This window comes from Larus michahellis, chromosome 4, assembly GCF_964199755.1.
Source record: "Larus michahellis chromosome 4, bLarMic1.1, whole genome shotgun sequence".
NCBI classification, from domain to species: Eukaryota; Metazoa; Chordata; class Aves; order Charadriiformes; family Laridae; genus Larus; species Larus michahellis.
Window position 1 is genome coordinate 74,268,688 of NC_133899.1, and position 26,060 is coordinate 74,294,747.

At 48.1% G+C, this 26,060-nt stretch overlaps 3 protein-coding genes across 16 annotated transcripts in view; 2 read left to right on the forward strand and 1 right to left on the reverse strand.

The window, feature by feature from the left end:
• The window catches only part of CD151 (CD151 molecule (Raph blood group)), a 41,848-nt gene extending 37,640 nt beyond the window's left edge, over window positions 1-4,208 (forward strand). For all 5 annotated transcript variants that reach the window (XM_074585617.1, XM_074585612.1, XM_074585613.1 and 2 more), the window contains 2 exons: window positions 1,128-1,214; window positions 2,029-4,208. In XM_074585617.1, the coding sequence (XP_074441718.1) occupies window positions 1,128-1,214; window positions 2,029-2,088 (147 nt within the window). In that variant the 3' untranslated portion in view covers window positions 2,089-4,208. The remainder of the gene's footprint in view (window positions 1-1,127; window positions 1,215-2,028) is intronic.
• A 16,535-nt stretch (window positions 4,209-20,743) lies between these two features.
• POLR2L (RNA polymerase II, I and III subunit L) lies at window positions 20,744-25,585 on the reverse strand. The gene is made up of 3 exons (XM_074585645.1): window positions 25,440-25,585; window positions 24,841-24,948; window positions 20,744-21,214 (listed from the first exon to the last, which is right to left on the reverse strand). The coding sequence occupies exons 2-3, from the start codon at window positions 24,933-24,935 to the stop codon at window positions 21,106-21,108; spliced, it is 204 nt and encodes a 67-aa protein (XP_074441746.1). The 5' UTR covers window positions 24,936-24,948; window positions 25,440-25,585; the 3' UTR covers window positions 20,744-21,105.
• Window positions 25,555-26,060, forward strand: part of TSPAN4 (tetraspanin 4) — a 457,483-nt gene continuing 456,977 nt past the window's right edge. The window contains exon 1 of one of the 10 annotated variants that reach the window (XM_074585644.1): window positions 25,555-25,731. The gene's annotated coding sequence lies outside the window, so the exon portion shown is untranslated. Of the gene's footprint in view, window positions 25,803-26,060 lie in introns of all 10 variants that reach the window. The other 9 variants (XM_074585632.1, XM_074585638.1, XM_074585633.1 and 6 more) reach the window with 9 other exon arrangements.

Here is a 26,060-nt window from a genome sequence, read left to right on the forward strand (position 1 = left end):
GTGGCTGCCCAGCTGCATTATTAAGAGAGGCCCTGTAGGCTGCCAAATGTGTTGAGCTAGCTCTACAGGAGAAAAAGCTGTAAGGGGAGGTTTGGATCTACAGTCAGGTGCTGCATATTGTGTTATGAGGTCTCAGTCAGAGTTCAGAAAGATTTTAGTGGTTTTGGGAAGAAAAACGTAGAAAAGGGTCGGATCAGGGAACAGGAGTTCATATCAGGGCAGCTGGGGCTGACTCAAAAACGTAATGCTGGCATGGGAGAAGCGAGGCCTTTGCCATCCCTCCCTGGAGGGCTGCATGCTCACTCCTTCCCTCTCCCTGTGTGTGTGCGTAGGTGTCTGTGTTCGCTGTGAACTCCTGGGGCAGGAGGGCGCTGCTGTAGCCTACACAATGTATCCCCACAATGTTACCATGGAAAACCTGCCTCAACAGATTAAACAGTTTAATTATATACAGGGAAGTCTTCCAAAAAAAACCCAACCCAAAACAAAAATACCCAACCCAACCCCAGAGAACGTTCTTACTGCTTTATTTTTGCCTTATGACAACAAAAACTTGTGTTTGAAACAGGGAGGGAAAGGTCACACTGCCAGGCAAGGATGCAGTTGGAAGGCAGAGGCAGAGCTTGGCTTTCCAGGTCCATGCTGAAACTCACTGCTGTCATAAATAGCAGTGGGAGGAATTTACTCTTAAAAGGCTCCTGTCATGTTACAGGTCTTGAATCCTGAATCCACTCAGCGTTTCCCTGGCTTTTTGACCTGATGGGAGTAAACACCCTTTCCAGGTGTGTGCTAGGCAGTGAGAGAGGGAACCTTTCTCCACATATCTTTGAGAAAAATGACCCTCTCCCTCTCTGTGATGTGGCCAGTTCTTCTGCATTTCTCTGGCCCAGCTAGTGACTGACTGCCTTGGGTTTGTTCAGCAGTTCCCGAGCCAGTAGGTCCAGAGCAATACAAAACATGATGCAGTTTACATCATTGGTGTAGCTTTTCCAGTTGTGTCGGGGGAAGAGGTTGCTCACAGGCACTGCTTTTTGTAGTGTTGCTTTCAAGGGTTGCAGCCATTGGATTAAAGTGAAAAAGACGTTAAAATGAAGCTGATTTTCCATGTCCCTCCTCTCACCCTGCAGAGCGGTTGCATTACCAAGCTGGAAAACTTCATTCAAGAGCATCTGAAAATTATCGGGGCAGTGGGGATCAGTATTGCTTGCGTGCAGGTAAAAGGGATGAGTGGAGTTTTGGGGGTGCTGGACAGAAGTTAAAGCAACCCTAGAGCTGAGGGATGCTAAAAATTGGATATTTTAGGCTTTTCCCTGCCTGGCAAGGAGAAGCTGCCAGGTACTTTGGGAACCTGAGGATTCACTAGCTCCCAAAAAAAACCCTATTCTGCCGGTCTGTAAAATTTGCTTCTGGTGAAGGATTGCAACCATCTGGGCAAGGGGGGAGCGACTTCTGCTCCAGGGCTTTGGGAAAGGCGGTGGTGGCCATGGCAGGCGTTTGGCAGCCTGAGAGAGACCTCTTGTGGGGATGTGCTGTGGTTGCCCGTGCAGCTGAAGAGCAGCCCATCTGGAGGAGTTTCCTGCCCCGGTTCATTAGGATTATTTTAAGTCATCCATAATTTTCTCCCTCAGTTGTGTCATATTGACACTGTGGGTCTGCAGATGATTTGAGAGAGGGTGATGAATAAAGGGGTAGAATATGGATGTCCCGCACTCCCATTTTAGAGGGGAGGGCACAGGATTTCTTTTCTTCCAGATGCAGACGTCTCTGGGAGTTCCTCATCTTCCCCTTTAGCCTGGCAAGTAGTCAAATTACACCCCAGAGAAGCTGCTGCTGATTAATTACGAGGATTTGCACAGATTATGTTCTCTCCTGCTGCTTATTGCAAGCTGGAGTGCAGTATCCCCGGGCGGGAGCTGGCTGCCACTCCAGTCTGGGTCCAGGCTGTTAGTTTGCAAGCTGCTGCCTCCACTACATCCATTCTTTTTTTTTTTTTTTCATGCATTTCTCTCTTCCCTTTACACCCTGTAGATCTTTGGGATGATTTTCACCTGCTGCTTGTACAAGAGTTTAAAGCCAGAACCATATTAATAGCTGCGGGAACTCTGTTGCTCCCCCTCTGCCACTTCCCTTAGCCCCTGCCAACCTGACCACTCTCCACCACCGCCACAGAAGTGTCTGTAACCTGAGGACTTGGCTCTGTAATTAAACGCCTCTCAAACCATGCACCGGCTTACCTGCCCCCTTGGGGGGAAGTCACCCTCCTTGTTGTGTACAAGGCAGCCAGGAGTTCAGCGGGTCCTCTTCATTGTCAAGAAACAAAAGAGCTGTGGATCTTCTGCTAGAAGCTTTAGCGAAACAGTCCCTTGATATAACTACGAAGCAAGATTTATCCAGGACCATTTCTCTTGAGGCTTTTCCTGAGCCAACATGAAGGTATCGGGATGCTATACAGGAACCATGGTTTGCTCTCTGAGAAGTGCCTCAGCAGCACCAGGCATTGACTGTGAGGACAGATGATGTTTCTGCGCTGAGTTGGAGCCAGAGCTGAGTCTCTCATACATGGAAGATTTCTCTTCCTCCTCCCGAGCGTGCACCGATGTCCTACCACAGCCGTTCTCTGCCTGAGAGGATGCCTGCCTGTTTGCTTGGGGCAGGAGCTTCTCTCCCTGCTGATCAGGAGCACAACTTGATGCAGTTGAAATCTTGTCGTGACTCTGATGTTGCCAAGATGTGGGTGCCTTAGGATTTCTCAGCAATCCTTCCTCCTCTTCCTTGAAGCTTCCCCCAGTACTGTGCATCAGGAGCCACAAGAGGCCTTTTGCCTCCTAGCAATTCTGGAGCAAAGACAACGGACTGCTTTCCAGTTCCTTTGGGTCTAGTCTGTTCTACTGAGTGAGAAAATTTTGTTTCCTCCTGCCTATCCCTTGCTGAGGTTTGGTGAAAAACTGGTCTGTTACTGGAGCTGGCATATCTTGCTACCCTTTGGCCTGTTTGGTTAGTGGAAATACCTTCTCACATCTCTTAGGTGTTGAGAGATGCCCTCGGCTTGATTTTTTCGGATTAAAACCTCCAGGTTTGTCTCTCTTGGGCAGGAAATGAATATATACAGATATTCTATCAGCCTCCAAACAGCTCATTAATCAGCTGAGGTTTTTCTGGCTGTAATGAGATCTGGAATCCCACTTTACTGGCTGCTGCCTCAAACCAGGACAGAAGGACTGGGAGAGCCAGCTTCAACCAGTCGCCCCAGTGTACTTGATAAGTCGGTAGTGCTGGGTTAACTGTCTGTCTGCTGCAGAGGAATAGGTTTAATTATATATTCTTTCTGCACTGGGATCCTGGATACATACAGGACATAGACATCACTGCTGCCATGGACTTGGTGCCATCGTGATGCCAGCAGGGTCTTAGCCTGAATTGATAGGATCTTGTGTGCCTCCTGTCTTGTTCTCACCTTCCTGGTATGCCTGTTACACCCGTGAAGCAGAAAGGGCTGCGGGGTTTTGGTGTTTCTAAGCAGTGAAGACAAGCCCTTTTATAAACAAATGAATTTATTCCCTTTCCTGGCATTTTAGCGGTGCCGGCTGAGCCCTGTCTCTTGGCAGCAGACAGTTAACATGAGCAAAATCACCCAGAACCCTAAACGGTCTTGCAGCATCGTGGGGTTTTTAGTTCACAAAGCAGAAATCTTGTACTGGCGCTAAAGGGCGACAAGTTAAAATTCAGAGCAGGTCAATCTGAAACTCCCCCATCAACATCAGCCCCATGAAATAGTCCTTAACTAATGCAGAAAGAGAGGTGGAGGACCTGAGCTGTATCCTTGGTTCCACAGCAGTAGGAAAGAGGGGAAAGAAATCTAAATTATTGTGTAATGATCTAAAGGAGAAATCTCTAAATTATTTCTTGTTTTATAATCAAGTTCCTGACAAGTATTGACTACTAACTAAGAGGAAAATATTGAGCATGTTGCTTGAAGCAATATTTCTAGTTTTTTAAGTGTATCTTTATAGCTGCCTTCACCCATTCCCTTCAAATACAAGTACAGGGTTGGGAGAGGCCAGGAAGAATGAGATATGAACAGTAAGTTGGCTTGTGTCCATTGAGTTGTTTTATACTTTTTCTCTGTGTAATAATATTCATTGCTTTTTTTTTTAACCTAGTTTAAGTTGCTGGCCAATAGAAAAATAAAGCTTAAGATTCTGTACTGATTCTGTGTAGCAAAACTGAAGGAAGTACCCCGCCATGAGCCAGAGGGGTTACATGGATTCCTCAGATCCTTGAGGAACTGGCTCCTGAGCAGCAGAAGCAGCTGGTCTGAGGGACCAGGTTGAGAAGGAAGCTGGGGAAGAATCTGCTTTGCTTTGCTGATCTTGCTCGCCTGGTTGTGATCTGCTGCCGTGGGGTGCTGTGGACCGTCTTGCATGTGGTGCCCTGAGAGCTGAAGTTGCAGGACATCAGGGTACCAGGAACTGCACATCAGCTGCGGTCCGTGCATGGAGGTGCACACCCAGCACTGCTCCAGGGTGTGTGGTCCATCTAATTGTGTTCGTTAGGGTACTTAGTGACCTCTCAGCCTTGTCACACAGGCTGCACTTTATCGTCATGTGCAGAGCACCGAGGTGGACAGAACAGGTGCTTTGCCATCGGGTAACTGACGTTCACCTTGCTGGCCCAGCTGCTGCGCAGTCAGCTCTGCTTAAGACCACCAGTTGAGGGTACAAATTGGCCTGGGGCTCTGCTGTGCTCTCCTACACCCTGTTTCCGCTTACCCCAAAGACAGTGGAAATCTTTCCCCTTTCCATCTTGACTGTAAGGACACGGGTGGGCTACTGCAGCAGGGCTGCCCCTTCCTACCACTGTGGGACAACAGGGGCTCTGTGGGTGCTACATGCTGGTGTGTGCTGCATATTTGCTCTAGGTGCTGTGGAGTAGCTCGTAGCCACCTTACATCACAGACATGTCAAAAAGCGGGAGCAGTTGTGTGCCCTTTTTTATTACCCTTTGGGATTCAATGCTGAAAATTGCACAATACAAGTTTCAAATGTGCCTATATCTGGCCAGGTGGGAACACCTGCCTGCAGCTAACAGGCACGGCCACTCGGTGGCTCTCGGGGCTCAGTGCAGTGCGCTGTGAATTCAGCTCCTCTAATTCAAGTGAGTCTAATTCAAGCTGTTTGGCTTTGTGGGCAGCAGGGCCATGGTGTCACCAAACCCCAGGGAAGTGCCGCACAGGTCACACTGGTGTTCCCTCGCCTGGAAGGGGAAGGTGGCTCCTTCCAGCCCTGCCAATGTGTCTGATTTTCATGCTGCAGCAAGGCACTGGTCATGCAAGACAGAGGCTGGGGGCTTGACCTGGCCTGCACTCAGCTCAGAGCAGGGACTTCGGCTAAAACAAACCCACAAATGTGTTAGCATATGCCAAGGAGACAGACCTGGGTGGCTCAGTGGGAGTGAGATGACCCAGCACCACTGCTACAGTACCGCTGTGGGGAAGGCAGATGCGCTCCTGAGATGCGTTGGGTAAGACAGGGATGTGGTCACATCCATTTATGAGACCTTGTCCCAGGACTTGTGTGCAGCTCCGGCTGCCTGTTGCAGGAGAGCTGAGTTGAAGGTGGAGCATGAATGAAGAAGGGAGAGCTCGTCCTGGCGGGCTGTTTGCTGAGGTGGGGCTGGGGGAGCAGGACGGGCTGGGCTCCTGCCTGCATGCTTACAGTGGGGGCACAGAAGGTGGTGTGGATGGCTCCGTGTTAACGGTGTCTCCCAGACAGCTGCTGGGACACCTTGGCTGTTCTGCCATAGCAGGAAGAGAAATGCACAAAACTCCACTCCTTGGGCCTCATCTCGTTCCCATCTGTGTCCTCGGGGTGCAGTGTGGCTTCAGTCACCCTTTTCCCCCCACCGAAGGGAAACTGGCCCGCTTTCTGCAAGACCAGCATGGGGTGGCATCTGTGAAGCCTGTAGCACAGCGTCTTTCAGCATGAAGCAGTTGCTTAAAAGCAATTTCTCTTCTTTGAAGTGGCTGCTGCTGCAGTGTCTGTGATCAGGGTGCAATTACCATCTCGCAGCATCCCGGCGGGCCGCACAGCCTCAGGTCTCTGGGTGCTGCTGCCTCTCTTGGGCTGGGAGTGGGGATTTCTCCCCCTCCGGATCTGGAGATTTGGGCTGTGCTAATTGCCCTTTGCAGCTATTGGCTCAGCTGGTGGTTTGCTCTGTCAGGGTACCCAGGTGGTTGGTACAATTTGCTCAGGAATAAAAGGGAAAACAGGTGCAGCAGTTAATAATTCTGCAAGGGTCCAGCTTTGGGGCAGTCACCCTGTTCCCACAGTTTCAAAGAAGACACAAGTATTTCATGCTCCACTTCAGGGCTGCTTCTAACCCCGAACCAGTTCACCAACGTGCCCTTTCTGCCTCTGCTGTTTAACTGGGAGGAACTTTCCCCTCAGGGAGGCCTTGGTGCCCCTTTCTTTGGCCATTTATAAAGCCTCCCTTCGACGGTGGTTGTAATGGCCTTTTCCTGCTGGGCTGGGGCTGAGCAGGGCTGCGACAGTGGAGAGAAAGACGAGGAGCAGGCAGCAATACACTCCTACCTGGTGAGATGTGACGAACACACCCTGCTTGGGAAATGGTAAAAGGGAATGCTCCATCCTTTCCTACTGTGAAACCTCCCCAGGTTTCCTATGTACTTGTGTGCCTGCGTCCCTGGGAGAAGATGCTGAGTGCTCTGTGCTGCTCCTTATCACGCAGCACCAAGCAGCAACAAGAGATGCCTCAAGCATCACCATGAGCAGAGACCCAACAGCTTCTCCTGGCGTGGCTGGGTTTGCTGTGGGGTCCTGGGCTGACTCCCATGCTATTAACGAGCAGCTCTGTCTCCCTGTTGAGCTGCTTCTCCAGGAGGAGCCTGTTTGCCCGCTGCTTCCCTGCACCAAAGTCTGGTGCGGAGGAGATGTGGCGGTTATGCTGGTGGCACCACCCGGCCAGCCAAGGAGGCAACGGGGAAGAGATTCGTGTGGTGCATTCAGAAATTACAATTCCTTGTGGGGAGGGGGCATGATGCCCTCAAATGATGTGTAATCACGTGAACAGCGGGGATGCAGGTGCCCACCACATTCATCCAGTGACTCATTCCGGCACAGCAGATTGTCAGGCACACTGGGGTTTTGAAGTCCTCTTGCTCCCTGTAAAGGAGCCTGCTCCTCCTGCTTTCTCGGCTGCCTGCATTAGCAGAAAGGATGCTGCACGCGCTGAGGCCATCAGGATCAGCAGCCTTCTCTCTTCTGATTACTGCTCCCGCCTGCAGAAAAGGAGCTGCTGAGCATTACACATTTCCAGGCTTCATTTTTTTCGAGTAGCGAATTATCTTGCTGACAAGGAAAGAGCCGTTTCTGCCTGCAGAGAGGGTGGAGAGAGCCTGGTGCCCCAGCAGGGCCTGGTCCTGCTCACGGCTGCTGTGTCCACCCCATTGGGACAGCAAACCCCACCCCCCCGCTGTTCCAGAGGTGGCTTCGATAGCCGCAGCACGTGTCTCTGGGGACTATGGGGGGCTAGAGGCATTGGCCCTGGGGTGCGGTGTGTGTGGAGATGACGCATACACGCATATCTATCTATCTATCTCCTCCTGCCATGCTGGAGGATTTCCACTGCCCACAGGAGCTTTTACAGGTGAGGTTTATATTCCTTATTTTGCTCAGAAATGCTGGAACCCCTTTACCCCAGAAGCCTGTCACCATAGAAATGTGCTCTGTCCTTCCAGAGTCATGGTCCCCCTCTCCCTTCCCAGCAGAGGGACGTCCTCTCCCCTGGTGCGTCAGCCGGCAGCCAGGGATGCTCCCTACCTGCCAGCAGTCACAGCCTCAGCCTCCCCTCTTCTAAAGGGCTCCCCAGCCTGGGATTAGCGAGGGACCAAAGTGAATTATTGTACCACACAGCAAACGGCTTTCTCATTAACCCAGCGGTGCCCCGTCAACGTTTGGCTGCAGGTCTCCTGCCTGCCACTGCCTTGTAAATCGAATAGGCATCTGCCTAACGGCACCTCGCTGATGGCAGGCGCCTGCACGGCCATCATCCTCAGGGGAACGCAGGGCAGTACCAAAAAGCTTAAGTTTGCTTTGTTTCACAGGAGAAACTGAGGCAAGCGTTTCACCCACGCTCACACAGCAAGTACATGATGGATGCTGGGGGACCCACGGTGTGGGGGTGCCTGTGCAGAGAGGTGCCTGCGACGCTCAGTAGCATGCCGTACTCCTAGAGCGTGTTTTAAATATTGGGAAAGCCTCCTCTTTCCTGGGAGACCTGCCTAGTAATCGCCTTCTAATCCTCCCAAGGAGTCTTCCCAGGTTGTTTTACCCACTTTGATTTCTTGCTGCCCGTTCTGGGATGCAGCGTTAAGCAATGATGGCCTGAGATGTGGGGCAGCAGGCTCTGGTTTGGGGACTGGGACTGCAGCCACTGTCTCCGCTCCGGGGGGATGTGAGCTCAGTTCCCCCAGGACAGAAAGAGCAGCTAATATCACTACAAGACGACATCTGAAGGCACATCCCTCTGTGCCCAGCTCTTACGGCTTCTCTCTTGCACATTATCCCTCTGTTATATGCTGAGCATTTTCAGGTACTATTTTATATTTACCTAGATTAAATCTTGTCCCATTCAAACGTGCCCAACTCTCTAAGCTATCCCAGGCTAATTCCCGTTTTGTTCTTGTGTTTTCCATCCCTCCTCCTCTGTCAATCCACAAACGTAATCAATGTTACAATTTATTTCTTTTTCCTCCTTTCTCCGTCTCCCGCCACTCGCTTCCAGGACTTTAATGAAAGTTTTTAATAGAAGTCAATTGACCTGCCCTTTCCTTAGCCGAATGCCTCATGTTCCGTGGACGGGCTCATGAATGATTCAGCTGTTTGGGCTGTAGCTGGCAGCTGTGGCAGAATTACTCAAAAGAAACGTTTCTGAGGTTTGTCCACACTTCCAAATTGCACAATCCTGAACCCCAGAGCAGGGAGTGGAGCCCTAAATCATAGGACAGCAAAGACGCCTGCATATGTATTAAATATGTTTTTCAACAACAAAACAACACCAAAAACCAAACACAAATGTTATTCAAATGTATTTTACAATTCACTTACCATAGTTAATGGCGCTGGATGGGGCTATTAAAATAACAGTCCCTACAAACATGGGTCTTGATGCCCTTTTCACCAAAAAAACCCCAATGCTGCCTTCTGGAAGTGATCTGAATTTAAGTGAACGTGGGCGAGAAGAGGCAGCGTTTCACAAGCAGAGCAGTGGGGATGCGGTTAAGGTGCTGACTGGGAACACAGGAGCTTGGTATTGCATCCCCAGTTTGCCTGGAGGCTTGAGGACACCTCTTGCACTGAGGTTTTTGGTGGAACACAACGACCCCTTTAGCGAAGTGACCAGATATCCAGATGTTTTCGGTGCTGGATGGGAGCGGACGGGTGTGCGGCACCACAGGAGAGGTCTGTCCTGCCCCCCCCGCGTGGGAGCTGAGCTCCTCTGCAGCCGGAGCCTGCTCTGCACGCCGGACAAATCCATTCCTATCAGTTTCTTTTTCCGTTCTAATCGTATTTCCTTTTCCTTGTCCCCTTAGATTGAAAACTTCCTTTCGGTGTCTGTACAAGCTGTGCCAAGCCCCACACAGCCCCGGTTGCACTGAAGTGCTGCCTGTAATCTAAGTAACAATAAAAAAACGGCCCCAAAGGAGTTATGACCCTACAAAACTACTGAACTCTGGTGGCACTCCTCTTCTGAAACCAACAATGGGAAATGCAGGTCAGCATCAAACTGCAGCCTCTGGTTTAGCATCAGCAATTTCTTCTAGTTTTGTGTAGCCAGGAGCTTTGGGTAAACTCCATCCTGCTCTTGCAGGCAGAGGTTTCCGGAACGGGAATGCAAATAACTTCTGCTCTCCATGCACCACTGGAGAGATGCTCTTGTTTCTCTGCTTTAGGATTCAGAGTCCTTCCCGGAGACAGGGTCCAAGGATACTTGTCATCTCCCGGGGGGGGCACATGCCACCAGACTGCTGATTTTCCCCAGGAAAGGGCCCTGGAGGGGGAGGACAGTGAGCTGCAGCCCCCTCGGGCACTTCCTTCCACCTGCCCTGTGCAGGGACCCAGCGGGCAGGGGCAACCCCGCTGACACCACCTCCTGGGCACCAGTCAGAAAGGACGGGCTATAATTAAGGCAATTATGCCTTTAATTAGGGATAATTGAGCTAATGGCTTTTTTTTCCAGTCTACATCCCCTCTCTCAGATAACCTATGAGCTAAGCTCTGAGCTCCCTTTCAGAGCTTGTAGGAGGCAAATGTTCATCCCTGGTTTCCTGTAACTAATTAATCCTGTCCCCAGTCACACTAGAGGTGTCAGGAGATGCCCCCAGTTGCTCTTAACGAAGCCAGTGGGTGCATGAGGGTCATTTGAAGGCCTGAAGGGGCTCCTAGGCAGTGCTTTGCAGGGCTGGTCGTCCCCTCTGTACCTCTAGCCCAGGAAAGGGACTGTGGCACCAGCCAAAACAGACGTGCTGGGACTGAGCCCAGCAGCGCTGCCCGAGGCACGGGGGCTGAGCTGTGGGCAGAGGAGATGCGCTTTGATCAAAGAGCAGTCTGGAACCAGGGCTGGGCGCTGACGGAGAGGCTGCAGGATGGAAGAAATGAAGCTGCATGTTTTGTTTTCATTACAGCCCCTCCCACACTGCAGAAGGTCTAGGAGAAAACCAGTGACACGTCTCTCATGTGCCACCACCATCAGGTGGCTCAAACAGCCGAGGGCAGGAGCAGCCTCTTCCCCAGTGCCCTGCCTGGCAAGATGCATGTCTGGCCCTGCCTGGCACATCCCAACCATCACACCATCCCTGTCCCTGCCTGGGAGGAATGCAGCAGCTGCCACAGCCCTTTTCAGCAGGGGATTTAGTTTTGGGGGGCTGCAGGTGGCCTGAGCTCTTACCCTCTGCGTTGCAGAGGGCAAGGAGCAGCAGTGGAATGGCCGCATCCCTGGCTTTAGCTCCAGCAGCTCCACAACGAGCTTTTTCCTTTGCAGGAGCTGTGAGATGATCCGGGGATGGGGGCTGTATCGTGCGCACTGGGAGCAAGAGTTAAATAAACCCTGCAGCAAACAAAACAAATATTGCATCCTCTCAGCTGTGGCCTGCTCCAGTTTTTATTCCCAAAAGCAAACCCAACCCCACTGTTACGCAGGTAAGTGCTAATTTGGGTGTCTCTGACACCAGAGTGAGAGGAGCAAGAGATGGTCCCAGGGCCAGAGTAAACACTGCTCCTGCTGGGTAAGTGATACAGGAGTGCAGGGAGAGGAAACATGGAGATGGTTTTTGCTTCAGCCTTTTCGCAGATCTGTCCCCGTCTCTGTGATGACTTCTTACAGCTGGCCTCTTCTGCAGCTGCGCTGAAACGTCCACTTGAACTTGCTGTTGAACATTTGCCTGTTGAGGAGACTCATTCTTCCCACCACACCCAATGAAGAGAAAATCTCTGATGTCTCCTGCAGAGAGGGGACCTTGTCTCGATCTGTTCTCACACGGTGAGGGATGCCGCCTCTAACAGGTCACGGGAAAGTGGATTGGAAAAGGGCAAATGGAAAAAGGGGCTGCAAAGGGGGCAACCACACTGGGGCGAGAGTGGAGTCGCCTCCCAAAGGGGAGCGGTGCTGCCCCCTCCCTGCTTTTCATAGAATCATAGAATAGAATCGTAGAATGTCTTGGGTTGGAAGGGACCTTTAAAGGTCATCTAGTCCAACCCCCCTGCAGTAAGCAGGGACATCTTCAACTAGATCAGGTTGCTCAGAGCCTCATCAAGCCTGGCCTTGAATGTCTCCAGGGATGGGGCCTCCACCACCTCTCTGGGCAACCTGTTCCGGTGTCTCACCCTCCTGTCAGTGCTGGAATACCTTGGGGACCACCTGTTCTGCATCCTGGGCTGCAGCAGCCCAAAATTAGGGGCAGGAATAAGCCATCAAAAATAGGTGGTATCCAGGTAGCAAGAGTGTGAGCAAGACTTAAAGTGCAAATAGGTCCTGGTAGTGCCCTTCGGTACAGTTGGCTATGAAGTTGGGTGGCACACTCTGTATCTCTGACCTCTTCTAAGCCAGAAGACCTCACCAAGGCCAAGCGTGTAGTTAGGCGCAGGCAGACATCTCTGTGTTTTCAGCCAAGCCCCTTGAAAACATCCACTCCTGGCTTTGGAGAGGTCACCCAACCTCCTGAAGCTGGGAAGATGCCTTCTTCCTCACCACAGGTGCTGGTGTGTTGATTTTATACGTGCATACACCCTGCAACTCACACCCACTGCCAACTGCCCGTCTCGACACCAGGTTGCTCCCTGCTGCCTCAGCATGTGGTGGGAGGTGGGCAACCGCCATCCTTCCCAGCCACTGGAGTCCCACTGATTGGGCTAGCCTGCAGACTGAGGTCCATGCTGATAGAGGCTGAGGAGCCCAGTTGGCAGGTTTAATTTGGGGCTGCCGTTTGGTGCACTGACAAAGCTAAGGCTGAGGAGTCACTCACAAGCGAGGTCGACCTTAGACCCCATGCTGCCAACTCAGCTCTTTGAGGCAGCCCTAAGCTTGGTGGGCATGCTGGCATCTTCCCACCAGTACGCTGGCTGCACTCTCTCGCAAGCCCGCTTGCACCAGTTGCAGTGGCAGCTCGCTGGTGGCCCTCTGGGAGGCTCCTGACCAAGGCTGGGGGTGAGCAGCAGAGCCAGGATCAGGCACTTGGCATCTCATCCAGCACCTATTCACAAGCTGTCCCTGTTCGTTGCTGAGGAGCACCATGGCTGCACTCTCCTGCCCTCACGGGAAGCTCTCAAAAGTATCTCACCGCTTTCTAGGTATCCGGCCCCAGTCATCTGGTGGGATTAAATCCAGCCTGTATCACATCTGCCTAAAAGTTTCCTGGGGAACCTGGGGCTCAGCTGCTCCCTGGAGTAGCATCTCACGTTGCCTCTGTAACTCCGGTGCTGACACGACTTTAATACAACTTTTTAAAGTATGCATTTGTATCTAGTAAGCCCTTGAGTACAGCAGAGTCCTTTTTATATTGAAATTCAGGCTTCTCAATAACATTTTATTATGAGGCTTGCTATTTTTGGAATTGCTGTTACTCTGTTATGAGCAAGGCACCTAACATCCTTTGATATGAAATCATTAAGGGCACAGCAGAGTTCATTACAGGGGCATTTCTCTGGATTAAGAACAAATCAATACTACATACTAATATCACAGCCTGGTACCTGGCTTCGGTTGCAAATAGCACATCCAGGGAGGCAGATACTCTTCTCCTGGCCTCTTGTGCTCTTCTTCCAATATCTTATTTACTGTTTTCCCCCAAGCTGTTGTGATGGATTTATGATCAGAGAAAATCCAAAGGTTGTTTTTCCTTGAGCTACCTGAATATTGTAGCTTTTAAAACAGAGAAGAAAGAAATAACCAGCTTAAGTTTGTAATACTGCAGTGACCTCACATGCTATATGACTTCTCTGCTTCTGCTGGCAAAGCCCCCTTGAAGCAGACGTGCAAAAGGGAGCAAAGGCCTCAGGCTCTCTCTGGTTGCATTTAGCTGATCACATTCAGAGTTTAGAATAAGTTTCAGATGTTTTGAGTTGGGAAAATGCCTGGGGGAGGTGGGTTGGGAGGGAAAAAGGATGAACATAAATTATAAGAAGCCTCCAATAGAAGGAAGAGTTCTGCTGACCAAGTATCCCCTGGAGGAGTTACCTTCTCTTGTGAAAATCTGCCCTTGGTTGAGATGTGGAAAGAGCTGGAGTTTGTTGGCCTAGTGGGTATGTTGCCCTGGCAGGGAGCAAGGGTAAACACCGATGTCTTGGTGGGTCAGGGGCAGTATGGCCACAGCCTCCATAAAGGACCTTCACTCAGGCAGTGCGTGACCAGCTTGACCTTGGGTGGAGGCTCCAGCTTTGCTCCGGACAGTGCAGATCCATGTCTCGGACCTGGCCCAAAGCAGGTTTGTCCACCTGTAGCTTGAGACAAGGGCAGGATAAAAGGGGTTTAACTGTGCTCAGCACGGGGCTGCGGGGTGGATGGGGGATGCTGGGCTCTCAGGAACCACCGGCTGCTCCCGCTGTTGCTCAACCATTGAGATCCGCATTTAGAGATGCTCCCACTGTAGCTGGAATAGGAGTTTCTCCCATTTCAGCTATTGCAGCACACGATGTTCATTTGGCTTAGTAGCAGCTGGGGTAGCTGACATGAAAGCTGCTGAGGTCAATGGCATTTGTTTCTCTTTATTTAGTAGAAGTAATTATTCATCAGTGGAATTTAATTATTACCTTTTTTGCCTTTTTAAAATGTTGCTTAATGTAGGAAAGCAGCTATTTGTCTAGACTGTATTTAATGCTGGGTGGATCCAAAGGGGGTTTTCTTCAAGCTGTTTTGACAATAATAATAAAAAAAAAAAAAATCAAGTTGGTGAAGTGTGGAGCTGTAGGCTGTCTCTGTAATGATCTGAAGCACTCAAGCCCTTATTAACTTAATGCTTTCATTTCCTAGCTCATTCCTGGAGGTAGACCTCCTGGTCAAACTGCTATTGCTCCTTTAAAAAACTAAAGTTAGTAATTGCTTCAGTGGCACAGCTCATTATGAGGAAAGGCCTACAGCTGAGAGCAGCACTCATCTTCTTGGTTTTGTTTTTAAATTTTGGTGGGGGGGAGGGAATTGTAGCAAAACCTCTTGTTATACCTCCAGCCCAAGCGTTAGCTATTCCATTGCTGCGTATAAGTTGACAAACTCAATTATAAAAGTTCTGCATTTCTACTTTTCAAGCGGGAGGCTTGAGGGCTCGGCTGTGTTGCGCACACCGTCGCTGTATTGCTGGAGAGCTGGGCAGAGCCTGGCAGCGGGTGGGAGGTGGCTGATCAGCGTTGGTAGGAGCACATCCTCTTTCATCAGTGCAGCCGTTAACCATGAGTAGCTGACACTGCTCTGATTGCCTTTTACCCTGTTTTTCCATTAAGTTGCGGGGGGTGGGGGGGGAAAGGCCGGGGCGGGACACTTTAAGGCAGCTTTGAGTAAATAGCTGGATATAACCGGGCTTTAGCTGTGTGCTCGTACCATCTGGATTCTGGGGACAGTGATGCGGCCGGTCTCTGAATTTCTGCACGAGCTCAGGGCAGCAGCTCTCCATCAGCAGTCCCTGCACTGGGCTCCACTCACAGTCAAAAAGCACTTTTTAAATATCTATTTAAAGATATTCCATTAGGATTTGAGGGCAGGATATGATAGGGGGCCCTTGATAAGAGGGAGGGAGGGCGGAAGACGCCAGGGGTTGGGTGAGTTAAAGCTTCTCCTTGTAGCCCATTTCTGATGGTTTCTGAGGGGTGGGATGGTGCCATCTCAGAGGTACAGGCAGGGAAACTGAGGCACTGCACCGGTGGCTTGCCTGAGGCTTATGTAACGAGCCTATTTGTTCTTGTCAAGGCCTATCCCTAAATATACACCTTAAGGTGAAGCATTTTCCGGTCTTTGAAAGACATGAACAATGCTGTTATATGGAGATGGGCAAAGGGAGTCTCTCTTGCTGATGCGAAGCAAATGGTGGAATGGAGTGGACCCAAACTACATCAGTGTTGAAGGAAAGATTCCCATTGAGATTCATGCACTTGGATCGTGTCTCTGGAGAGATGCTGGTAAGGACAGTGACATTTATGTTAATCTCTGAAGCAATTCAAAGCTTGTAGATACCTCTGTGGAAACCAGCAGCTCAAGGAAGGTCAGCACCTAAAGGTGGGTGCTGAGCAAAGCTGTCCTACTGCTGGCACCGATTTATTTCATATTTTTTTAAAAAAGCAGTTCATTTCTTGGAGCGCTCCAAATAGACCTGCTTTTAAAAGGCGGAGGTCTGAAGAGTAGGTATTCAGTATTCATTCTTCCTAGCTCCAGATCCAGCCCTTAGGGTGGGGCATGGGTTAATTCAAAATCATTAGTGCCTACGGAAAGTCTTGACCACAGCCATTGCCGCTTGCTTTGAAGTTTGCTGTTAACTGCTGGTTTCTTATGCTCCCCAAAGTATTTGGGCTTTTAGCTTTTTGTCTGCTGTTCCATGCCTTTCTTTGATCGTTATTTGTTCAGCTCCTGAAAGCAGGAAATAATGAACCCATTTTATTAAAACACTTGCTTCATATTTGGGAGGGATAAATGAAGGACTTCCCTGCATGAATTTTCTAGCTTGCCTGTTACAAGACATAATGTTCAATGCAGGAGCAGATGCATCAGGAAGGAAATTGTGGGGAAACTCATGTGGTGCTTTGGAGCTCCGTGTCTTCACGCCAGCTACGTGTGACCTACAAGCATAAGACAAGGTCTGGGTCACCAAAATGGGTGACTGATAAAGTCTGGAAGATGAGCATTTGTGGAGAAGGAGAAATAAGACTGGGAGTAGGAAACCTAATGCTCTTGGCATGTCTTGGCTCTGCATCCCCTGTATATTTCTGCAAGGGAGTGCTGAGGAGAAAGGGATGAGGGTTTAAAGGAGACCTGCTCCCATGTAATTATTGTGCTGTTTCCATACACTAGCCCAAAGCGAAGCCGGTTGCCTTGCAGCTCCCCCTTGGATGTCTGGAGTTGCTGAAGCCAAAGATAACTTCTTACCTTTTATTTTTATTTTTTTTTATGGCCTGATGTGCTGGAGGTGCACACAGGTGAGGTCTGCAGCAAGATCTGAAAGCTCTCTGAGTATCTAAGGCTTGGGCAGCTCAAACAGCTTTTCTTAGCAGAACTTAATGAAACAAATTAATCCTGGACGCTCAAGTGGTGTAAGGCACCGCACGCCACCAGGCCATTTTAAGTCACATTGAAGTTAATGAAAAGACTCCCACAGACTTCAGTGGGCGACACATCAAACCGCGTGGCACGGCAAAGCCGAAGTCTCAGCCACGTGCTTCCTGCCCTTCCTTTTCAAACATCTCTATTGTGCTGTCCCTATTGAACAATTAAAAATGCTTTCTCACTGGCTGGAGGAATTGAATAGAAATTGGATCTGAAAACAAAGCCACAGTGTAAATCATGGCGCGAACACGCTGAAGGGGACATCAAAGCTGTGTTCGTCATCTGGGCAGTCAGAGCCAGGTGGAAACAATATTATCTCGGAGATGTCTCAACTGAGAAGTTCCAGGAGTAAGAAAAATCTCTCTGGCTAATTAAGCGCAAATGGAGGTACACAGGCCTGCTCAGAGACAGAACTAAGTAGAAGTGCTATTTTCTTACTAAGATCAGTAGTGAAGTTAGAAACTATTTGGAATTAAACTGCTTTTAGAGGAAAATAGGCTAAGTAGTTTTGGTTGGGGCTTTTTTTTTTAGTGTGGGGAAAAATTATTTTTTTCCTGTAGAGCTATTTGCAGGGCAAGTAGCAGCTCATGTTCTGGATCCTCACAGTTTATTACCAATGAAATGTAAATTTGTAGCCACAGGGCTAGTTAGGCATCTCTATGGAAACCTACAGCTACGGGGTTTGTGCTCTGGTTGTCATCAGGGTTTTCAGAGTTTTTCTTCATATAGACAAGAAGCATATACAAGAAGTCAGACTAGTATCCAATTCCAGGCTGCATTTCGGGAAAGGTCACGGGAAGAACAAAAACCCAGCACACGTCTCTCAGTAGATCACGGGGGGTGAGACCCTCACAAGAGGCTGTTTTTCAGAGCAAAAATTCTGAAATGTAAGGCTGGAGGCTTGTTACGGGTAGGCACAAAACCACTTCACTTCCATCCTGCAGATGGACTCACAACAGAGGTTTGGGTTTTTTTGTTTAAAACTGTAATTTCAAGAAAAGTAAATCTTTCTAAGCACACACGTACCTTGGTGCTGATGCTCCAGGTAGAAGCAAGATGCTGCGCTCCACACGCAGATTCCTCTGTACTTTCACGACTTCCTCTTCCATCACGTGCTTCTCGGGCACCACTTCATTATTTTTATGTGACGGTGACATGTGACAGTCCTGCCGGAGGCTGCCCTGGCCCCAGGGAGGTTGCAGCCTGGATGACGGGGGTTCTTCTGTCACGCTTGATTGTGCTTGCTTTTCCCCAGGTTAGCGCGATCACTGCAAGAGTCTTTCAAAACAGACTTGAAAAATGTCCAAAATGCTTTATCTATAAAGTGAATAAAGGGTGGGATTTTTTGTTCTTTCAGCAATCTTCCAATTGACAGATTTCTGCATGTAATTAAAGGCTGCATATTCAGTACAATTTATCTTTTTGTTGTCGCTTCTAGCTATCTGTTGGTTCTGCTACGGGCTCCTTTTTATTAAGATTCAGGAAAAAACGAGGCGCTTTTTTTTTTTTTTCCTGTGTGTACACGTGTCTTTTACATTGGCTTTAAAAAGTGTGGCTGTTGTAAGCATATTTAATGGCTCTTCTCAAAGACATCTAGCAGGTTAGAAAGCAGATCTAATACGCTTATGTTATTAAGAGCTGCAGAAGCAAGCCCAGGAGAAATGACAGCGAAAAGGGAATTACTTCCCTACTTACCAAAGAGCAGGGGTGAAAGCTGGGATTTATAGAAATCCATGGAAAAATTCACTGACTCTTTATGGAATGAGATTTAAGCTCTGCTTCTGCTCCTACCGCTCCGAAGGACAAAACTCTTGAGACAACCTTTCATAGGAACGCGATAGACCATTTGCTTCGCCACGTTACAGAAATGGCTTTTTTGGTCAATGCTGCCTTTGCAAAGTCCCAAGGAAAAGCTGTGATGCAGACGGGTTGTCATGTGCTGCATGAGCTAATATTAATGCCTGCTGTGACAGTCTTGCTGCTCAGGTTTTTTTTGCCATTCCTTGTGTTACATCTGTGTGATGGAGCAATACCAGACTGTCATTGTCTTCCTCTGCACCCTGTTTTCTGTCTGAGAAACAGTAATGAGAGCAACCGAGGTGTGTTTGCTTTTTGCTTTGAATTTTTGAACGGGGCCTGCTGTGTTTTTGCAAATTGCATCTTCGTTCTAAGTATTTAAGAGCCATAGCTTTTCATATCAGACAACTTGGCATCAGCTTTGAAAAGAAACATGTTATTCTACAGCAGAAAACTAGATTAGAAAATCGCTTTCGCAGATAGAAACAAAGTCCTGTCGGCTCGTCTAATGCCGTTCTTTGGCAGCGCCGCAGGACAGCTTTCCACACGGCATAATGCACGGCTGCCTCTGCCAGCCGGGGCTGCTGCGCTCTCTCGGTCCGGCTCACAGAACCAGGGCCGGGGATGGCATTTTCATCTTTTTGTGAACGAGCTGGCATGTACCTCCACGTAACGCTCCACTGTGACGTGGAAAAGTGTCCTACAGGTGTTCAGTTTGGAAAGGTCAACCTATATTTCACCGTGTCCCTTTTAAAAAAATTGCCTGAAAGAGAAGTGAAGTTTATTTTTTTTTTTTGAGTGCATTTAGCTAGCTACTACAGCAGGCATGCAGCACATAAGCTATCCAACCAACTATGAAACAAATGCTAGAATTAATTGCTTAAATTCTCTTTGCATTAGGATAAAGCATATGGTTTTAAAACGTCTTCAGTAAAGAACTGCTGAATCTGGGGAACATCTCCTATTGCCTTGCACTAAATTGAAAAGCAAGTTCAAGTGTAAAGACCGGTGGGGTGATAGCTGAAGGCAAGCCGTCCTGCAACTGATTTTGTGAGATAATCTAGTTTTAACGCTTGTGCGTGCAAGTCTGACCCAGTAAGCACATTAGTTACCATTTCTGGAAACCCAACTTTTGTTCAAAACTTCTTTCTAGTTCTTCTTCAACTATGAAAAAGAATCCACAGAGCTACTTCTTACCCAGCAGCTGATAAGCGAGTGCCAAAAGTTTAACTGTACCAAGGAGTAATAGACTGCAAACTCAGGGATTATCACCTGTTCCGCCCTGTTTTCCTATAAGGCTGCTATAATGATTTGTCCCACATTTGCATATGGGCTAATGCTGCATTTGAACAGAATCCTGATGTAGGAATTGACCTTCATTTTCAGGTAAGGTGGGTGTGTCTGCCTGTGCACCCTCCCTGAAATGATGCATTTTCTGGATGTCAGAGAACAGCGTGCAACGTGGTCCAGCTTCCAAGCCAATAGTGCGATGGGAAGGTGAGACCTTGTGGCAGGATCAGTGCCTGTCTCCGGGCGCAGGTCACCTTCACGAGCCCCACATGTGCAGCTGACCTCACAGCATTTCGTTCCACCAGGAGAAGACAGAGCACTCTCCGTTTGGCCAGGCAGTACCACACTGCATGCGCAGCACAACGTGAAGCCAACGAAATGAGTAACAAGCGGAAAGCTTGTCTGCGTACCAGCTACAGAGTGGTGCAGGTGCTTGGCAAGATCAAGACTTTAATCCTGTTCACACCAGTGTGCGTAAAAATCTCACATCCAGTGCTTTCCGCAGGAACACTTGACATGTTTTACCTAAGTGAAATGCACTGCACCATCTGATTCACTGTTTTTTTTACAATACAGCAGCCCCAGTGTTTTATAAGAACTGGGGTAGAGAGCGCAAGTTGACTTTAATTGCAGTGGAAAGTGCACTCTGCTGTCTCTGGAAGCTTTCAACTCCCTGTTGCTGGAACCTTGAGCTTCAGTCCTACGTTTCTAATGCCCTTACCTGCCTAGCGCAAAACACTGAACTGATTACTTAGCGGTACTCCTAGCCTCAAAGTAACCAGCACAAGCAAATGGCAAGACCCAAGCATACCTTAACTCTATCCAGAAACTGTAAAAAAGGTACAGGGAAAGACCGCATTTATTTCAAAGTTTTAATGAAATATAATAATTTTTCTACATGAACAAACATTTAAGCTTGCTGGTAGAAGCATCTAAACGCTCACAAAACATCTCCAAACACAGATTTAAAAAGAAGCATCCAAACTTCTAATTTAATCTCCAAATCTTGGTTAAGTGGACTTCATCTTTCCTTTGTTTTCTTGAAAGACGTTTGTGGCTCGGGGCAGCATTTTCTCCAGAAGGTAAACATCTCTCAATGGTTGCACTACAGGTGGCTTTCATCCTTTACTGCCTGAAGTCCAGTTTCAAGTCTAGAATTAGAGATACGTTCCACGCGGCTTGCAGCACGGTACTTTTTTCAGCTCATTTCTCCAGGGGTGCATAATTCAAAAGCTTCTCAATCAGATCCACGTGAGCTAGGAGCATTCTGCGGCAGCAGTATCTCTTCAAACCAAGGGCATCCAGGGCATCTCTATTAATGAACAAGAACAACAGTAAAAAAAAAATAATGGATGAAGTGAGTCAGAACCACTTGTAAGCGTTCCTAAGCAACATACTGATTACTTTGAGCTTAGTCATAGAGGAAAACTTGTTTGCAGTTCAAACTAAGAAACAGAAATTTAGCATATGCTGTTAATATTCTTTTCCATTTACTGCCGTTGACAGGGTATTTGCCTGTTCTCTGGCCTGCAGGAGCACACAGTCTTCTGCTGAAGAAGGCGTCCAGCTGACACAACTACCAAACTTTCAGAGGTAAGTCTGCACAAATCCCATAGGAACAGAATTGTAACAGACCAACTCTTATGAATTTCCTCTTCTGCACTACCCCACTTGTGAGGGCATATATATTTGGTCATGAAACAGCAAGGTTAAGTGAAATGCAAGTATTCTGGTTTTGGAAACAAAATTTTAGTCTTCACAGATGGTAAGAGACTTAAAATATGGTACATTTCTAACCTCAATTATTTAATTACAGTAACTCAGTCTTCCTCTTACAAACACCAGTCTGTAGAAAAGAGAGGAGCTGATCTGGTTAAAAATCTGATCAATCAAGAGGTGTGAATGTAGTAACAGGAACACCGTTTGGAAACATAGGAAGTCATTTCCACTCCTAAAATCCTGGACAGTTCGTAATTACCAGTGCTGGCTACAGCTCCTGCTAATTGTATGGTAGAAGGTAGCACGAAGGTACTAGACAGCCTCCTGACACAAGAATAAGGAATGGCATCTCTAAGCACTGTTATCCATGCTATTGTGAGCATCTCTAAGCACTTTTATAACGTTTCTGTAAACTGAGGAAGATACTTGCCTACTTCACAAGGTACAAGCTTCCCTACTTCACAAGCCACATTAAAAGGCTGAAAGATATACAGAAACTAAAATAACTCAAAATGCAAACTACCCCATGTATGGACAGGATGTTAATTCTAAGGAAGGCTAAAAATCCTTTCCAGTTGCTATATAAGAAGGCATTCAGTTATACAACCTGTTCCCCACAAATATACAAATAAGGATGTGCAGACTACTCAACAAGAAATTTGTGTTTTACAGTCTGTCCGCTTAATGCCTTCTGAGTGACTGCTCGAGATTCTTACGGTTGGGTAGAGAACATATGAGTCATCCTAGCCTAAACCACTGCATGTGCCTTCAATGGCTATCTCTATCAGACCTCTTGAAGATAAGTGACACTATCCAAGCTCTTTAGCACCAACTTATTAACCATAAAGCCAGTCTGATACTCTTTCAGAATTTGACATTCATGAAATAGGACTGATCTCAGGTCTCTAGATCTGTATGATGCACTTGCTTAGAACAAATATATTTTCCTGAAACCTGTAATCCTCCTGTTGGAGAAAGCCAACAGATACTTTTCAAAAGTACAAATGACTGAAAGGAAGCTGCTGCATAAGCTGGACCATGGTAAAAGTTTGTTTGATTTCAAGCAGTACAGTCTAACTGTATGGAGTCAAACCCCAGCAGCTTCTCTGATGACATCAATTAGTCCTTGTACCTATCAACAGTTCTTCAAGGGCTTAAATAGCTGGGCTATTCATTTTAGTACTAGCATTTGTAAAAGTTATTTAAGGGAAGTATACGAACAGCGTATTTTTTAAAAAGAATGTTTATAAATAATATCACGTGATATCTAAACTTTCCAAAACACTTGAGAACAAAATCATTTGATGTCTTGTTGATATGTAAGTTTTAAGAGCTATCTGGAAAGTTCCAAACTTTCAAATGCAGTTGCCAGAGATGCAAAATACTAACGGTAACCACAACTTTAGGAATCATACTATACGTTTCAGCTAAAACAACTTCAGTTATATTTCCCTTTTCCTCTAGTTTCCAAGAACTTCTGAAAAAAGAGCAATTTTAAGAGACAAACAGAAAGGTGTGGGTCTTCTTTAACGACAAATTGTTTCGACAAGTTTATTTCTTCCATTTTGTCCATCCATTTCTTAAGCCACCATTAATAGTGATTCTGACACTCCACTAAGATTTTACCTGTTCGGTATTTGTAAACTCTGCTTCTGATCTTACAATACCATAATTGCATTAGTTTAACAGGCATCCAAGAATCACACCAGTGACAACAGCAATTGTTTTTAAGCGAACATTTATCAATAACAATGTACATCTTCCTGTCCCATACAAAAGCAGAAGAACAATGAAGACAAGAAAAATATTAAAATGTAATACTTCATAAATAAGTCAGAAGTGCTACCAGATTAGCTCTAATAAATTTCAGTATTGGTGAGAAATTATTAGCAACCTCTACTATTTTAATGTTTTTAACTCCATAAATGAAACAAACCCCCCCTTTTTTTGGTAGGAACTTTCAAAATACCTTTAGTTTAGCAGCAGCAATATTTTACTCTGCTATGTTTGACAGGTTCTGGGATGTAAATGCATTCCAAAAAGGCCACTCACAGAAGTAATGAGATTTAGGAAAAGTATTGAATCATTTTCACTGGACAGATTTTAAGTAAACTGAAAAATGATGGGGGGACAAGACATCTTTTCCCTACAAACGCTACATCAAGCAGTGAGAAGGACAGAGACTAATCACAACTTCCTGCAAGTTTAGATGAGGCTCAAAAACCAAAGCCTTCTTTCCCTGTTTGTTCTGTGCTCCATTGTTTAACATTTCACAAAACAGCATCCTAAACCATGTTTTCAGATTTACTTTAAAGAAAAGGCAGTGAAATCCATATTGTTAATACACATTCCTATGATAGTTCATAGACATAAGTCCACTTAAAAACCTATTAGTAAACCTAACCATTTGAATGCAAAGCAAATACTCTTTCTTTCTACTTAAGAGTTTCAATATCACTTAGGGAAGTCTCCCAAACTTCGAACACTTTTTTTTTTTCCCCACTCCTTAGAATTGCAAACATCCATTTTTTTTTTCCCTTCATACTTGATGACAAGGTAAATATTTCTCAAGAGTTACCTTCTCAAACCCTTCTGCAGTAGTCCCATCACAGGAACCTCCTCACACTACTGGAAGACAACTCTGGCTATGCAAAGCATGCACAGACTTCTTAAAATAGAATTATTAGGACTATCAGTCAGGTATCTAGAGAAGTTAAACTTCCCCTTCCCCCCCGCAAACCAGTGTTTTCAAGTAAGGTTAGCAATTTTGGGTAGCGAATATGAAATGCTTTTAAGAAAACCTTGAAGAGGTATATGTTGTTAACAACATTAGTTACTTCTTACACTTGTACAGTCTTCATTCTCTCCCCTTTAAAAAAACAAACATTGGTGTCAAAGTTAACTGTACTGCTTGTTTGTTTCCTTCCCATTCCACCCAGATTTAAATGTCTGAGACTCAAATATTTGAGTTTTGGGTATAAAGGTTATGACTTGGTAACTTCCATACTACTACCCAGAAAGATTCAGTAGGGAAACAAGTACTTGCTTACCTATTATAATTTCTAACCTCTGGTTAAATAGTTAGCCTCAGAACACATCTGTAGTTTTTAGCCTCTTTACAGCTACTTTGTAATGCCATGATCCTGCATTTATATACCTTATGCACTGTGCAATCTCATCTAAAGCCTGAGTCAAAGAACATTCAGAGATAATACCCACCCTTCTGTATATTCTGCTTGCAGAAGGCCAAGATAAGCTTCCCACTTGTTTCCAACTATTTTGCCACACGTGAAGCATCTGACTGGGATGATCATTTTTGCACTGTAGCTGTTAACATTAAAAAATTCAGTATCACACCTCAGCAAAATGACTAAATACCACATTCAAATATAAGAAAGGAAATTCAGAACTTGTACAAGTCTCAAACGGCAGCTCAAGAGGCTGTGCGACAGTAAGGTAAAGGCCGCGTTACGGAGGTGCTGAATTACAGCAGCGCAATAGATCGCGAGGTGGTGCCGAACAGGGGCGGGGGGACAGCAGCGCTGGGCCGGGGGCTCCCAGTACTCTCCGACTGGAAAACCGGCCTGAGCCCGAGCCCGGGAGCGGGTTACCCCTGCCCCACGGCCGGCAGAAACGGGCCTAGAGGGGGCGTAAGAGGCGGTCGTAAGGCGAGGGGAGCCCGAGGCGGAGGCCTCGCTCGCCGGGCCAGGCCTCACCGGAGGAGACCGGCCCCAGTCCGCCCCGCGAACTCCCCCCGAGGAGACGCCCAGTCCCACCGGGGCGCTGTGGGGACCGCAGCCCCCCGAGGCGCCTCCTACCGTAACGGCTCCCCTAACGGCTGCCAGGGCGCTACCAGCGCGGCGGGGCGGAGGAAGGCGGTCCGACGCACCCCCGTTTCCGCGCAGAGCGGCGGGGTGGTAGCGGCCGAGCGTACGGCGTCCCGGGTGGCCCAAGAGACTGCTCGCGCGGGGCGGGCTCGTTTTCGCGTTTCGCGTGTGGCGCGCTGAGTGGCAGCTGGGGCGCCGGGAGCGCGGAGCGGCGGCACCGGCGGTGCGAGCCACCGAGAGAGCGAGCGCGGCGCCCGCCCCTGCTCCTCCTTCTCGTTCCTGGGTGGGTGGGCACTTGTTGCATTGCGAGAGGGCTTTTGCAGCGGCGAGACTTCTCATCCCATCCCGGCTGAGGTACTGGAGCCGTCCGGCGCGGGAAGCGCAACTGGTGGCTGCAGCCCGGTGCCCGCTAGCCCTATCTGGCGGGGGGGGCGGCGGGCGCGGGGGGGACCCCGGCGGGCAGGGCTGTGGGACGGAGTCGGGGTGCCCCGCGGCAGCCCGCCCGCCGGTCCACTCCCTCCTGGGGCAGGGGCTCCGCGGCTGGAGAGCCTGTCCCCGCACTGGGCAGAGCCCCCCGCCGCCTTGGCTGAGGGGCGGGCGGCCGGCCGACCG

Coding starts and splice junctions, on each gene's coding strand:
- POLR2L (XM_074585645.1), bottom strand. CDS start 24,935: ATGATCATCCCAGTCAGATGCTTCACGTGTGGCAAAATAGTTGGAAAC. Junction 21,215..24,840: donor CAAGCAGAATATACAGAAGG/GTGGGTATTATC, acceptor GTTCATTAATAG/AGATGCCCTGGATGCCCTTG.